Raw genomic sequence first — 17,161 nt, 5'->3', positions numbered from 1 at the left:
CATATATAACGAGGTAAATTAGGGTGCTGCCTTGATATATTATCTGCACTTTGGCTGTTACTTTTTTATTACTATTTTCTCTTTACCATTTTTTGTTTGCTGAATTGCTGGATTAAATCAATTTTAATTTCAACTTAAAAATAATAACAATAAACGCCAAACATCTACTGTTACAATTACTTATAGGTTGCATTAAATGCAAGTTTAACGTCACAGTCACATAATGGCAAAGTAGAATTATAATATATTTTGCAAATTGTTTTTTAGAAAATAACACAGAATTATAGAAATTTTTTTAATTAAAAGAGATAAAAGAACGTATTGTGTACGGAGTTGAAGCATTTATATTATACATCAAAAGCAAAACGCGAACCTGATAGACCGCCTATGCTGGTGTTAGACGATAGATTCAACTCTATCACTGCATGCTTGTAGATATTTTTTGGTTTTCGCGATCTGTACTTGTATTTGTTTGCAAATATTCGTAATTTTTTATACGATGACACTACGTTGTAGCTTGACAAGTATATTTAACAGTTCATATTCACCGTGTAGAACACCACAAGAAGGGGGGGGGGGGGGGGGGGTCATGTCTTCCTGCGAACTGATATCTTGTGAGCTAGCACATTAAAAATCCGGCTCAGCGTGTCGGTCTACTACAAAGCAGGGTCAGTATTCATTTCTCATTATCATTTTCTCGTCTGACCTGCCACAGGAAGTTAAACAACAATCCATCCATCTTCAACATCAGGGATCTAACTTTGAAGTTGAGTCGTTGATTATCCTTTGCAAAAATAAAGTGTGAATATCATATTGACACCTATTGTAAAAATAAACAACTTGTTTATAAAATTACTTTATCGAAGTTATCTCCCATTATATCTGAGTTACCTCCCCTTTTCTGGCAAAGTTGAAAAAAAGTGAATCCATCAAATTTTTTGTTTGTTTGTAAAATAAAACCGTTAATATGATAAAACACATATTTTTCTATATTAACACGAAAAGTCTGACACATGAATTACATACTACTCTCGAAATTTGCACATTTCATTAAAGATCTGGACCGATTGTTATCTGTTTTTTTTTCAAAATCCAAGATGGAGGAAGACACCCAAGCCACCTTAAACCCTCTTTTTAGCACTATTTGTTGCAACATTAGACATTTTACGATACCTTAAAAATTTATACTTTCATGAGAGCCTGTTCTTTGGTATTTGTAAAGTAATGATTCCTTTTTTTGTTCATAGTCACTCGTAGGCAGAACTGTATTGAAATAGTTTAACAACACTCAGTGTATTTATATGAAAGATCCACGATATTTATCTTTGAACTCTCTCTGATATGAACAAAGAAACTGTGACACTTTAAATTCAACTCCCTCAAAAATAATTCATTATTTTTATCGGTGTAAATATTTACATTTAAATTGGTCAATTTGAATAGAAAAAGTAGTTATATATATATATTTTTTTTTGTTTTGTGTTGTTTTGTAAACGTTTGAATTTACACTCATTGAATAATTTTGTTAAATAATTTTAATAATACCTAGGGGCCAGTTGAAGTCCGCCTCCGGGTTCGGGATTTTCTGGTTGTGTTGAAGACCTTTTGGTGGCCTTGGGCTGTTTTCTGCTATTTGGTCAGGTTGTTGTTTCTTTGACGCATTCCCCTTTTTCATTCTCAATATTATTAATAATTTTCATTATTTTTTAATGTTTTGTAAAATTAGTATCATATTCACTGGTTAATTGGCATGCATTGCTATCTTAATAATTATGTAGTTTTAATTTTTATTATTTTGCTATTTACTTCTACCCCAACACTAAGGCTAGCGATTAGGAAATCCTAGGTAAAATAACCATAGGAGAGCTTCGATCATATCCTAGAACATTCATAATTCCACCCTAAATTATGTCCTAAGATATGTCGTAGGAAAAGTCCTAGGACACCTTTGATAAACAGGTCCTGGATTTGTATAAGTTAACAGCTTGTTTCCTGTATCCTATTAATTATTTAATTGTGTTTGTATTTTCATGTTAAATTGTGCATATTATTTAACTTGAATTTTTATTACTAAAATATGTCCATTACCACTGAACTGGTATACATATTTGTTTAGGGGCCAGCTGAAGGACGCCTCCGGGTGCGGGAGTTTCTCGCTGCATTGAAGACCCATTGGTGGCCTTTGGTTGTTGTCTGCTCTGTGGTCGGGTTGTTGTCTCTTTGACACATTCCCCATTTCCATTCTCAATTTTATTACACTAAATCATAACCAATAATAGATTTTCTATTAAGCTTGCCGTCCCATAGGCGGTTTTATTGAACATGTTGGTGGAAATTGAACATTTTAGAAATCAAATAATATATTTCGATTAGCATGATTATAACACACATCCTGAAATATATCAAAATGTATGAATGTACTTTTTTGTATTGTAAATGACGAAAAATGAAGTACTACTTTGTTCCTCGAAATGGCGCTTCAAGATCCGTTTTTCTCGCTTTTTAATTGCTAAAATTATCAATAAAACACGGATTGTGTTATATGCAGCGTGTAATACTATTCTTAAATACTTTTATATTCTTTTTAAAAGATAAATCCATCGACAATTGTATTTACTTTATCACAATATTTCATTTTCATATAGACTTTTACTTTATCAAATGTGGAATTTTGTATGTCCTTATTTAAGACGTGCTTGTAAATAATTTAAAATTATATATTTTTAATGTGTTTTATTGTAAAGTTAGTGTCTCGTAAGTCTACTTTGGCTGGGAAGTGATCTTTGTTTTAACTGTTTTGTGTATTGAACATTTATATTTACTTGTAAGATCAATATGTGACACTTTAGCCACGGCGTTGTCAGTTTATTTTCGACTTATTAGTTTGAATGTCCCTTTGGTATCTTTTGCCCCCCCCCCCTTTTTTTTTAAATAATCATTATCTTATCTTATCTTATTCTGAGGATTTACATTTATTTATTTTTTTGAAAATTAATGTGATTTATTCTAACTATGATAACTTTTTGCCTACTTAAAGGATGTTCGCTACTCTGTTTAAAAAATAACAAGCTTTGTAAAAGACTGTAACAAATTGGTAGTATATAAATAACGGAACTAAAAAAGAAGAAAAAAATGATGGGTCCGTGACTTTGTTTTCGAGATATAAACAATTGAAAATTGGCGGAAAATGATTCTCTCTAGATTTTTCATACGTTTAACATTGGCATCCTTTTTCTTTCAAAAACTATGAAAAAATAACAAGGATTTTGTCAAATTTTCAAATATGGCTTTCTAAACTATATGTAATAAAATTATGAAAAGAAGCGTAGGGGTTAGCGGGAAAAATATTTATCAGCACTTTATGGAAAAAAACAGAGGATTCCGAATATCTGACAAAAAACCAAAAAACAGGAGGAGCGAACATCCTTAAAAAACAGCAGAATCTCAAACATCTGATTGTTGACATTTTTAGACGGAAAGAAAATATTTTGTTAAATTCTAATAAAGCGCCTCAAATATTTTGAAACTTCATTCAAAAGTGTCTCGAATCAAACACTGGACAAAACAACGTTACGATAGTAAAACCAGAGAGTTTCAATAAAACATTTTTGCTTCAATCATACTTTTAGGGTATTCGTGCTTTGCTGTTGATTGTTTAAAATGGTATTCACCGCTAGATGGCATTTACAGGCATCATTGTTACTGGTACAACTGGTCACCAAATTCAACTAATGCATTTGAAGCTAATAAGCTTTGTGCTGAAGACGGCCATGGATTGGCGCCATATATAGACGTAGAACAGTACAATTATGTGGAAAGTTTAAGACCAAGCGGCGCGTATGTTTTATTTAATCTTGCTTTTAATTCTTATGCATAAAATGGAAAACAAACACGGGGTTAAAAACGTGTTACTCTAGGTTCGTGTTGTTGGGTTGCTGCTGTATTGAGATATATAAATATGGTTACCCTAAATGTTCTTTTCTCATAGTCAAATCTATGCTTAAAAGGGACGTTAACATGGAATATTTTTGACTGGACGGTTAAAAGGTTTGAAAGGTTTCTAAAATCGGATAACAAAACTGAATAGATTGTATTCAAACTTTCCATTTAGTTTTACTCGAATTTTAACACTCAGTATTTATTAAAACGAAGGTTTGCAACTCTAACTTAAAATGGACTAGTTTAGCCATAGTTCGTTGTCGGTACTATGTGTTTTGACGCATTCTATCACATTTTGTAAGGCCTGTCTAAAGTCAGAAAGCTGTGATTCAGTGGTTGTCTTTGGTTGCTGTCTCTATCATATTTGTTTTAGTTTATTGTTTTGGTGGTTTTCTCATTTTAACTGTTTTAGATTTTGTTGTGTATGGTCTCCTGATAGCTTATTATGCGGTATGGGTTTTGCTCATTGTAGAAGGCCGTAAGGTGCCAAATTGTTGCTTTAATCTCCATCATTTGGTCTAGTTGTCTCATTGGTGATCATACGACAATTCTCTTTCATTTTTATATACTTCACAATTAATATGATTTACCTGAAAACACAATACACTATAAATTTGTCCCACCTAGTGCAGTAAATATGTTAGCGTAAATTTTACCACATAGATAATTATATGTTTTGAATTAATTTTACAATATAGCAATTTTTAATTTTTTTATTTTGTATTGATTTTTACCACATACATGACAGAAAATGTATTTGTTATGCCCCACCTACGATAGTAGAGGGGCATTATGTTTTTCGGTCTGTGCGTCCGTTCGTCCGTCCGTTCGTCCGTCCGTCCGTTCGTCTGTATGTCCCGTTTCAGGTTAAAGTTTTTGGTCAAGGTAGTGTTTGATGAAGTTGAAGTCCAATCATGTTGAAACTTACTACACATGTTCCCTATGATACAATCTTCCTAATTTTAATGCCAAATTAGAGTTTTGGCCCCAATTTCACGGTCCACTGAACATAGAAAATGATAGTGCGAGTGGGGCATCCGTGTACTATGGACACATTCTTGTTTCATATTATTTTACCAAATAGAAAGACATATTTGTTGTTTTCATTTCGTATTTTTTAACTGTTTAAGAGAATAAAATGTAGCATTACACCTTAAGCCGCAAATACTATCATGTTGTCTTGAAAATCTTATTAAACATCAGAATATGTACAAACGTACAATACAATATTACATGACTTTGATCAATCACGTATATATCAATTTTTTTTCCTAGAGGAGAAACATTTATAGGAGTGATGGACGTGGCTGAAGAAGACACATGGACCCATTTAGACGGATCAAGCATAGCAAACAATGACTTTTGGTCAACATTTTGGATTGATGCAGACTTAAGTCTTAACCAGCCGAACGGAGGACCAACTCAAAACTGTGCTGTGATTAACAGAAGAAGCCATTCTCTCCCAAATAAAACTCAAGACAAGTCATGCACTTATCGTCGGAAAGAGATGTTATGTTATAAAAAAGGTAGGTTGATAGTATGCTAGTTGAACTTTGACACGACGATTTTTTTATATTCATTCTATATCTTACATTTGCTAGGGACCCCCTTCAACGTACAGTCAAGTGAGGATTTTTTTATCATTGTTTAAGACCTAACTGTCACATTGAGAACACAAATAAAAGCGCTGATACTTTGCTCTTGATTTTTTTCCTGATTTTTTCTCATACATTTGTCCACCATATCTTTTCGTTTCCAAAATGATAGACATAAGTCGATATTTTTTAAATGCAATGTATATACGGAACAGTCAAGAAATAATCAACTTCCCCAAATGAAATTAATGCATGTAACATGAAATCCTTTCACTCAGTTGCCAAAACAAATAGATACAAAATATTGGGTGTCTTACGTTCTGCATCTCGAAATCACAGCAAGGCATTTAAAACAGACATAAATTTTACTCCTTGCCGCATCTAGCTCCAGCTTGATTGAATTGTTTTGTTAGGTATTGACCGAACATTGACGTTAGGTGATGACCGGACATTGACGTTAGGTGTTGACCGGACATTGACGTTAGGTGTTGACCAAACATTGCTGTTAGGTGTTGACCGGACATTGAGGTTAGGTATTGACCGAACATTGACGTTAGGTGTTGACCGAACATTGACGTTAGGTGCTGACCGGACATTGACGACTACGTATACAGTTGTAGGATTATATACCACTGCCAACTAAGAAACAATAAAAACATTTACACAACCAAATTAAGCTGCAAGTTGTATGTGAGGGTCTGGATGGGGTTTACAAAATAGAGAATACTTGTCCAAATCTACAGAAAAATGTGCCAAAAATAAAGAATAGCGAATAATGGGCAAGAAATATAAAGAAAATAGAAAAATGACGTAACAAATATCAAGAATAAAGAAAAATGACTTAAAACATATAAAGAATAGAGAAAAATAATAGAAACAATTAAAAATATAGAAATGAAGAGCCCCATTCAGACCCTCATGCATGCTAGATTACTTGGCAGGAATATACGCAATGATATGTTAATAATTTAAATAAACCTCTAAAATAGCGGTTACCGTATTACATCTCAGACACAACCTTGATCGTTCACAAAATGATAACGGTGTTTGTCGGAATATCATAGAAATGAATCTACAAATTAAGCGTTTAGCACAAAGCATATTTTATATGCATATTAAAAAACCGGAATACTATAGGGGATGTTGATTTATTTAACGTATTGTAATGCAAACAACTGTATAGCCATTTTAATTTTGAATACTTTTCTTAAATGAAAACGTAAAACATTTTCTATATCATTCTATTCGCAAAGAGTTTGAATTTGTAATCAGTATAATAGGAAAAAAAATAATTACAAGTAATTGGAGACCTAGTAAAGAACCTTGAGGATTACTCCCTTTTATGTTTCTGATTAGGAATATGAGAAAAGCATTGTTTTGGCTGCAATAAAATAGGGGTTCGAATGATTAAAAACTGTGTGAAAATTGACAAAGTAGTCCCTTTTTAAAATTTTCAGCTCTTATTTACCATAAGTTAAAGATCCAATTTAGACCAATGCTAAATGTTTTTGAAACACATAAACAAATATACGTAAATGAACATGTAAATCAGGTACATCGAGATGCAAATGCATTAAAATGCTGACACTTACAATAAATATCTTAGAGATCGGATTTGGTTAACAGAATACAAAAAAAAAAAGAATACAAAAAATGGCATAAAATTGCAACAATAAAAAATAATGAAACGTTAAGATATAAAGAATAAAGAATTATGGGTGAACAAAATAAAGAACAAACAAAAATATGACATAAAATTAAAGAATATAGAAATGAATACCTCTCCATTCAGACCCTCATATCAACGATGTTAATTAAACGACAACTTATTAAATACATGTATTCTGTCACGAGGATAAGGCTTTGGCAATGCCTATCAAATTAGCTACATATAAGAACTGTCATTCAGTAATGTTTATAATAGACAAACAAAGGATATAGGATATCTATCCAAGACACAAAATCAGTAAATGCATGTCTACCTAAAACGCCTACAACAGTGTGTATTCATGAACTTATCTTAGTAAAAGCCTTAAGATACAGCTAAAAGTCTTGACAATATCTATACAAAATGAAAAAAAAGTGCAAGTACCAAACTATACATCCTCGCCCGTGGTTAAGTTGTTGCGCTTCATGTTTGATGTGTTAGAGCTTTAGATTTTGCCATTTGCTTAGGGACTTTCCGTTTAGAATTTTCCTCGGAGTTCGATATTTTTGCTATCTTACTTTTTTCATACACAAGTTACTAAAATTTTATTACATTGAAATTAAACCCTTTTAGTAAATTGTCTTAAATGGAACTCCACCTCTGATCAACTGTACAGAGAACATTGTTACTGGTTTACCAACAAGCCTTCATCAATGACGTCATGGACAATTGTTGATGCCATGAACAAGTGTCGGGATGACGGTGGCTACCTTGCACCGTTAATAGATGATCAAAATTATCAGTTTATTAAGGATGACGTTTTGAGTACAGTATTTTCGTAAGTAGATAGTTCTAATTTCTAAGGTAAAAGTGTCTTAGCTCATTTCTATGACGTCGGTATATTGGTGTCCCCGCGCTCGCACCGCGGAGGATATGGAAAGAATGTCCGGTTGTCCGTCCGTCCGAAACACATCAATACTCGTAAACCGTTTGACAGAAAGCTTGACGTATACTTAGAAGGATATCGTCTTATTTTCATGACCATACTAGATCTTCATTCAGATTTGACCATTTTTAAAATAGTTATGGAACTTTGTTAGTTTTTGATAGTATTCTAAACATAACACCTTGCGATCTCATCTCTGATGGGGTAGTTTTACAGATAGCTCTTATATCACAGAACGCTCTTATACTTGATAATATTGTTTGCTATACTGTGCAGTTAACCATATTCTATCTCCATTTTTATTCGAACATTTTTGGGAGTTTAAAATATTGGTTGTGATGGCAACTCCTCTGACACCATTTCACATAGAGCTCCCATACTTGTTTGCTACTATATGAAATTGACCATACTGTACCATCATTTTGATTTGACCATTGTATTTGAGTTATGGGACTTTGACAATTAGCTTACTCTCGTATCACAATGACACCTTGAAAAGGGGGAGGGGGTATTTCTACGGCGTAACAATCGTGTTCTATCTGTAAATTTTTTTAGCTCACCTGCAGTGAGCTTTTCTGATCACTTGGCGTCTGTCGTCCGTTGTCCGTTGTCCGTCGTCCGTTGTCCGTTGTCCGTCGTCCGTTTAACTTGGAATGAAACCAAACATTGCATGAATATTCCTTATGAGGTGCTCACCAAGTGTTGTTACTTTGTAGCTGATCCATCATCCAATATGGCCACCAGCGGGGGATTTCGTTTAACATAGGACCCTATGGACAATACATACACATGTCTTCTTTTAGAGTACCACTGAACGGAATGAAATAAAACATGGCGTGAATGTTCCTTATGAAGTGCTGACCAAGTGTTGTAACTTTTTAGGCGATCAATCATCCAAGATGACCGCCAGCGAGTACTTAGTTTAACATAGGACCCTATGAGAAATACATACAAATGTTTTCTTTTAGAGTACCACTGCATGGAATGAAACCAAACACGGCATGAATGTTCCCAATGAAGTGCTGACCAAGTGTTGTTATTTTGTAGTCAATGAATCATCCAAGATGGCTACCAGCGGGGAACTTATTTTAACAAAGGACCATTTGTGAAATACATACAAAAGTCTTCTTTTGAAGAACCACTCAATTGAATGAAACCAAACATGACATGGGTGTTTCTTATGAGGTGCTGACCAAGTGTTGTTACTTTGTAGCAAATCTATCAACCAAGATGGCTGCCAACGGGGGACTTCGTTTAACAAAGGACCCTATGGGAAATATATACAAATGTCTTCTTCTAGAATACCGCTTAATGGATTGAAACCAAACATGGTATGCATGTTTATTTTGAGATGCTGACCAAGTTTTGTTACTTTGTAGCTGATTTGTCATCCAAGATGGCTGCCAGGAGGGGGAGTAAGTTTATCATAAAATCCTATGGAAAATACATACAAATGTTTTCTTCTCTAGAGAACCACTGAATAGAATGAAACCAAACATGGCATGGATGTTCCTAATGAAATGCTGACCAAATGTTGTTACTTTGTAGTCGAACCATCATCCAAGATGGCCGCCAGCAGGGGACTTAATTTAACATAAGACCCTTTGGGAAATGCATACAAATGCTTCTTCTAGAGGAGCACTGAATGAAATGAAACCAAACATGGCATGAATGTTCCTTATGAGATGCTGATCAAGTGTTGCTACTTTGTTGCCGATTTACTGTTCAAGATAGCCACCAGGAGGACCTTAGTTTAACATAGAACACGATGGGGAAATATGTAACCAATGTCTTCTGCTAAAGATTTTTTGAGTGGATTGAAACCAAACATGGTATTAATGTTCCTTATGAGGTGCTTACCCGATACTTACCAAGTTTTGTAACTTTTTTTCTGATTTGTCATCCAAGATGGCCACCAACGAGAGACCTAGTTATAGGAATTACATAAATATGTTTTCTTATATGAACCACTGAATGGAATGAAATCAAATATGGCATGAATGTTCCTTATGAGGTGCGAACCAATTAGTGTTGTTCCTTTGTTGAAGATTTGTTATCCTAGAGCAAAATTGTCAATTGACATCTTGTAGAAGTTATTGTCCTTATAAAGTCATTTTCTACAATTTCAATGAATGTATTGGTAATTTCTGTTAACTTTACAAAAGTCTTCTGCTTTTGATTAAATTACGGGGCCAATATTTAACCAAATTTGGCCTCAATCATTATTAGGGTATCTGTTATGATTTTAATCTATTTTACATTAGTTCAGGAATCAAAGTAGAATCAGGTGAGCGGCACAGGCTCTTGAGAGCCTCTAGTTTAAAGAAGCAATTTCTAACTGAGTTAAACTGACCATCAAACATGTGAGCCTAAAACCTCTATACCTCCCAAAATCGATTAAAACATGAAGAATTCCAACATGCACGTTTTTCTCCAACTATCATCAAAGTCTTTGGTCCGTACATGCTATAACAACTCGACCACGACTGCTGACATATAGATAAGGAGATGTGGTATGATTGCCTATGAGACAACTATCCACCAAAGTTCAAATGAAGTCGATTTAAGCAATTATAGGCAACCGTACAGCCTTCAACAAGGTGAAAAAAAAAAAGCATACCGTATAGTCAACTATAAAAGGCCCCGACATAAAAAATTTGAAACCATTCAATTTTGAAAACTAACAGCCTAATTCATTACAAAACAATTTACGAAAAACAAATATGACAGACATGAACCAACGACAACCACTGAACTACAAGCTTAATGATGTGGCAGTGTTAAACTTGTTTTAGAGCGCTTAACCATTCCCCTAACCTGGAAAATCAGTTGAATAGGGCTTAACTCATCAGATCGATACATCGATTGTTTATATTTTTATGTTTATTTTAGAAAGGATGTTACTTGTTAAATCTTAAAATATAACGTTCGACATTCGACTTTTTTTTAATCAAAATCTAGGTTGATCTTTATTACAATTTATCTTGAACAAGGATCGATTGTCATCATTCTTGGGTCGACTCGAACCTTTGTACGATGGCTATTACACCAGAGTTACAAACCTGTTAATTATTTATAAAAAAAACGAGGAAAATAACCCCACATAGTTAGAATTCAAAAACAACTCATTATACCACCCTGTGATTTAAACAATATATATATATCGATCTAGAAAAATAATGACAAAATTGTTCTCTCCGGTAATCTTAAGCCTTTTATCGTTCATTCATTCATGACCAGTGCACATACGACCATGGCTATCGATGCCTATGACAGAAAATAGGAAATTAACATATTTAGACACCCAAAGGCTAAAGTATAATTAAAACTTCACCTTCAAATCAATTATTCAGTTTTTTTTAGCTTATACGTAATTGCCTTTATTTTTTTAATTGAATGTGTTAAACAGCTATGATTGAGTATACTCTTCTTCTCTAGCTGAATCGATACATACTAATTTTAAGTTATATTTAACATTCTCTAACTTGTCGAATATATCTGTGCATCGTATGGATACAGCCAAGTCCGAGCATTGCAGAATAAACAGTCAAACGATATACTTATCTTTAGATACATTTATTGATTCATGGTAAAAACAAATTGAATTAGACAGTCGTTTTACACGAAATGGGTTACTTAGTAATTAAATTAAAATTATTAGAAGCAAAAGTTGGATTTCGAAAAGAAAACCACCTTTCTGCAAACTAGAGGTTGTGAGTTATCTTGTCCTAATCCCATCTTCCTTTAAATGCTCTCCTTCATATTTAAAATTACAATTTTGTAATGCCATGATGTCGTGATAATTAACTTCATGTTCATTAATCAACTGCCCTGATTGAGGGATATTCGTAAGAAAACATTGTACAAAACATCTAACGGGAAACAAAAGCGATCAAATCATGAGTTGTTGTTAAGGTAATCATGGTCTATTTGTTAAAGCCGATATTGTACCAGAATATGGAAGATATTAGCACATACTTACAACTTCTCGTCCAATCAAATTGCTAGAATTTGCCTTCTAATTTTCATAGTACAAACTGTTTCCGTGTACTAAGTAACTACGCATGAATGAGCACCAGGGTAAGATTTCATTGTATCGTAATAAAGATATTAAAACAAAAATTGCCAATGGCTATTTTGAAATAAAATGCTGTGTTCCAAATGAAATTAAATAATTTGTAATATAGTTTTCACGTTGATTTTTAAATATACTGCTATTAAAATCTTTGGATCTAAAAAATGTTTTTGACGATTGCAAGTTTCTTTCATTTAAAAAAAGAGTAACAAATATGGTTCTTTATACCTTGATTAGAGTACAACGCCATCTTAAAATTGTGATAATCTATCATCCATGCAATTACTTTGTACACAAAAAAGTGTGTACCATGAAACCTTGTGAAGGGAAGATCCATTTTGTTACATCTGGTGATCCGTTTATTTGGCAAACTCCAATGGCAGTCAGCAGGGTTTAAGAACATCCGTTGTTCGACCTGCTAGTCAAATGCGTTTTGTTAAAATATACTTTTTCACTTTTTTGGTCTTTTGGAAAATGTTGTTTGTGCTGTATTTAGACCCCTCTACCAAGAAATTTGTTTTGCATGCACACGTATAAAAATTGCGGTTTTTATCCAACGCAATCATAGGTTTGAACGTTGTTTTCAATTTAGACTTGTTTATATATATATATGTATATACATGTTCTGATACATCTTTTAGAATTTACTTTGAAATAAAAAAAAACATAAACCCTAGTACCTTTGATCTATTGGTAGTTGCTTTCTAATGACTATCCGCAGACTATCTATGGGGACATACCAGGGGCGGATCCAGCCATTTTTGAAAGGGGGTTCAAACCCTGGAAAAAAGGGGGTCAACCATATGTTCCCATTCAAAAGCATTGATCGTCCAAAAATAGGGGTTTTCCAACATGTATAGTAAAACACCGCTTTATATCAATAAGCATACACACACCAGCAGCTACCATCTTTTCATTCTGGAGTCAAGGGCCTTTTGAAATCACATATTTCACAATGATACTAGTGAGTAGATTTACAAAACTTCGTTAATGAGCTCCGTTTTACAAACACCTGTGATACAAGTAGTCAGCCAAAATAAACGATCAATTGACCGATTAAAAGATTACTCGAGTTGTAAATATGTGCTAAATTGGATAGTCTATGAAAAGGTATATACTATGAAATTAAGAGCTCGGGGGAAGCCCCTCGCTCTAAATTTCATAGTATATACCTTTTCATAGACTAACCTAGACTTATTCCTTTTTTAAATTGTTTTCTTTTTTTGTATAGAGGTACATCTGGCATTGTAAGAAATCAGAAAGTCTTAAAGCAATAGTCCTTTTAACAAGCTTATAAGAGGGAAACAAAAACAATGCTTATGGAATAAAACAGAGACATCATAATGACAAAGAGCAAAACAGTTCACAAAGACTCTCAAGAAAACCAAAGATTGAGCAAAGAAAACTAAACCACGGTGTAAACGCTGGTGCTCGGGAATTGTAATTAGTGCGAAAAATTCATGCTTAACTAGTGGCACCTGTCATGTTTCTCACGGAATTTTGAAATTGGTGCATCAATATTGGATTCTGACTGAAAAGTTCAACATCGACGTTATAATTGTTTACAATATTAAGATTGATTCGGTAAGGAAAACGAACATTACAAGCATGAATATTAATACTCATTTGAAAGCTGCATATACGTCAATGTCTGGGCAAATGTAAACCATACAAACGATGTAGGGAAATAGTCAAGTCGCGATTGTTTTCATTTCATTGTACATGTTGTAAACACGCTTGAACATTTTTTGATTTGATGAACTTGTTTTAAGGATATATTTACTGCAGAAATATCGAAAATCTTTTTTGAAAATAGAAAACCATTGATATTTGCAGATTAAAAAGTACCCGAGCTTGGCTTGGCACCCATTCCATAATGGGTTCCCCAACAAACTGGAATAATGACCCAGCGTTTGTGACATTACTGTCATGGAGCTCTTTTGCAGAGAAATGTGTTGTCATTGACTCAAATCAAATGCAGTCATGGATACCCTGCAACACAAACAGTAGTACCTTGGCAGGAGCAGTATGCTTCAAGCAGGGACTAGGTAAAACTATATTCAAGCAATTCCACGTCTTTCTAAAATGATTTATAGATAAACTCAATATACACATCAGGCTTAAAACGTTGTACGCCAGACGTACGTACAAAAGACTCATTCGTGACACTAGAATAAAAAAAGTAAAAAAAGGTCAAATAAAATACGAAATTGAACATAAAGGACCCAAAATTCGGAAATTTTTTGCCAAATACAACTAAGGTAATCTATTCCTGGGGTAGACATCTTAGGACATCCTAAGAATTAGAGGCAATCGTAGTTTAAGATGTTCAAATCAATTCAGAATAGTGCGGATTCATTTATTTTCATGGATACCAATTTTCCTGGATTGAGGAGAAATTGTATTTTCGTGGATATTTGATTTCGTGGTTTTGCCAAAGTCTGCATTCACGCCTGTAGAATATTTGTACTTTATCTATGCCCACGAAATCCACAAAAATTGGTATCCCACGAATAATAATGAATCCACAGTATACCAATTCAAATACAAAACTACACGAGGGAGTCGCATGAGCGCCAAAAGCGTGGAAGTGGGTGTGTCGACAAGGTAAAATTTACTTGTTTTTGCTTGCATAACCCGCCATGCAGATTCTCATCTATTAAACATTTGTCATTCAGGGCATACGATACAGTTTCAGGGGAGGTAATGACGTTGCTAACGTAATTTTTTTTCCGACGTCAAACGACGACATATCTGGAAAAGATGCATTTTTCGATTGATTTTAATCATTAGATTGAAACAAGTACATCATGAACATGGACCATTCCTTTTGAAAAATGAATTTTGACTTGATAATGTATGAAGATTATTTGTTCAAATTTTTATGAAGAAAAAAGCGATGATTTTTTTTTAAATTAGATAAATTTACAGCAAAAAATGCCGGTTTTTTTCTGAAATCTTGAAAATTTAATAAATGAAATATTTCCAAAGAATTGTTACACAAATAAAGACAATACCTTTGTAGAGAAGATATTCCAAATCTTTTTACAAAAATCCGCATGTCTTTTGAAACAAAACAGTTAAGTATGTCTTTCCAAAGGATAGAAATGTCCAAGAAACCGAAATTTTAAGTTAATATCTAAAATTTCGACCCCATTTATCTCAGCCTAAATTAAGCACATGAAGGTATATTTTTATTACATATTTGTATTGACTAGGTGAAAAAAAAGATTTTATACAAATTTTCGTAAAAAAATCATCGTTGGATCAAAACTTTATCGCGTATGCCCTTAAGAAAAAGAAAAATAGTTAAAAGGTATAACAGCACAAACATATGTTGCCTGCGAATTTAGGCACGGGCACATAGTATCTGTCAACTCAATCTGAATTACCATAGTATGCGTAAGACTTTGCCTACACCATTTTTTTTAAAGAAAAGTCTGTATAATGGTAACACGTATGTGCATATGGTATCCATTGAAATACGTAAACATGCAAAAGAGCAGACAGTATGTTACTGCTAAAAATTGAAAAGCTGAAATCGTGTACGCTTGTCTTAGATTTCAGTCTGAAGCCTTTTATCTGTGTAAGAAGAAAAGATTCAGATATCAAGCAGGCATCCTAGTTTTCATGTTATTCATTATTTTACTTTTAGTGGGGAACATTTAGATGGATGCACATATTGAAATGTAGTTTTTTAGTGACAGAACATCATCAATATGTCATTGATTGAAAATTACATTTAATACCAAACTTAACACTAATGGGGTCGGTCAAAAACACAAGCATTTCGGTGATATCATCTTTGGTGTAGATGTTGTATTTGATGTTGGAATCCATCTGGTTTTTCATATAGAAATGTGTTATGACAGCAACATCACTGTTTAATGAGGAGATATAGTTGATCTTTCAATTTAGCTCAAGGGATAGTAGTATAAAGCATAACAAAATCAAAACTTTTAATATTAAAACAAACCAGTAATGATTGAAATAAAAAAAAAATATGTGTTCGATCTTTAAAAATTTTATGAATCATTTCCTTATCACATTTCTGGCTGAGTATATCTAACCGCAATATATTTGAATAACGTCGTCAAACATATAGGCGAGCGTTCGTTGTGTCGGTCCTTTTTAATGTTTTTTTTTTCATCGCAATTCGTTTGTATTTCAAACTGTTTTGATTCAAGCGCTACTGGTTAGTCTTATGTAGACGAGACGTTTGTCTGGAGTATAAAATGGCAAATCTAGTATCCCTGATAAGTTCTGATTCCTTCTGATTGAATTCTATTTAGGCAAACCATATTAAAATATAAAAACTTTCATCAAATTTGTAGTTAATTTTGCCATTTAACCGTCTTGATTCGAGTCCTACTGATGAAGATTATGTAAAAGAAATGCTGTTCATGCGTACCAAAATATAAGCCTGGTATCTTCGATGAGTTTGTATATACTTCCACTGTTAAATTGTTAAAAACGGTATAATCAAAATATCAATCAATTAAATTTATTCTGCATTCTTATACGACGACGCTATTGACAAGCAAACAAATAAAGGAAACTCATTATTAATTTCACAGACAATGCTGTGTAACTGTATGATGCCAACTCGTATACGGTAAATGTTTTTTGACTGCGCAGAATTTACACATGCGTCATGCGCAATACACATCTTGATAAAATATGAGTCTTGTTATCAGTTGTTAACTATCTGTTTTCAGGAGGAGACGTTCCACTTATTAGTCCAGAACCTATAACATGCGAACCTGAGATATCATCTATAAATGTCAATTCAACAACAGTAGAAGAATTAAAACGTATCCTGTTTATTGACCCTGAACATACAAACGGTAAGCACATATCACATGTTTAAGCTTACATATAAATACGGTAACTGCATTTATATTTTTAGAATCGTATTTTCTTTTAATATCATTGTTGCTAGTTTTCGAAATTAGGCA

At 33.4% G+C, this 17,161-nt stretch overlaps 1 protein-coding gene across 1 annotated transcript in view; it reads left to right on the top strand.

Moving 5' to 3' along the window:
* Positions 1-2,446: 2,446 nt before the first annotated feature.
* Positions 2,447-17,161, top strand: part of LOC127712885 (uncharacterized) — a 58,769-nt gene continuing 44,054 nt past the window's right edge. The window contains exons 1-5 of the mRNA XM_052219487.1: positions 2,447-2,451; positions 5,215-5,465; positions 7,816-8,020; positions 14,040-14,251; positions 16,922-17,050. Coding sequence (XP_052075447.1) covers positions 2,447-2,451; positions 5,215-5,465; positions 7,816-8,020; positions 14,040-14,251; positions 16,922-17,050 — 802 coding nt within the window. The remainder of the gene's footprint in view (positions 2,452-5,214; positions 5,466-7,815; positions 8,021-14,039; positions 14,252-16,921; positions 17,051-17,161) is intronic.

The sequence above is a fragment of the Mytilus californianus genome, unplaced genomic scaffold, assembly GCF_021869535.1.
Source record: "Mytilus californianus isolate M0D057914Y unplaced genomic scaffold, xbMytCali1.0.p SCAF_8, whole genome shotgun sequence".
NCBI lineage: Eukaryota > Metazoa > Mollusca > Bivalvia > Mytilida > Mytilidae > Mytilus > Mytilus californianus.
Note: the sequence above shows the minus strand (reverse complement) of the source record. Positions and strands in the feature narration are given on the sequence as shown.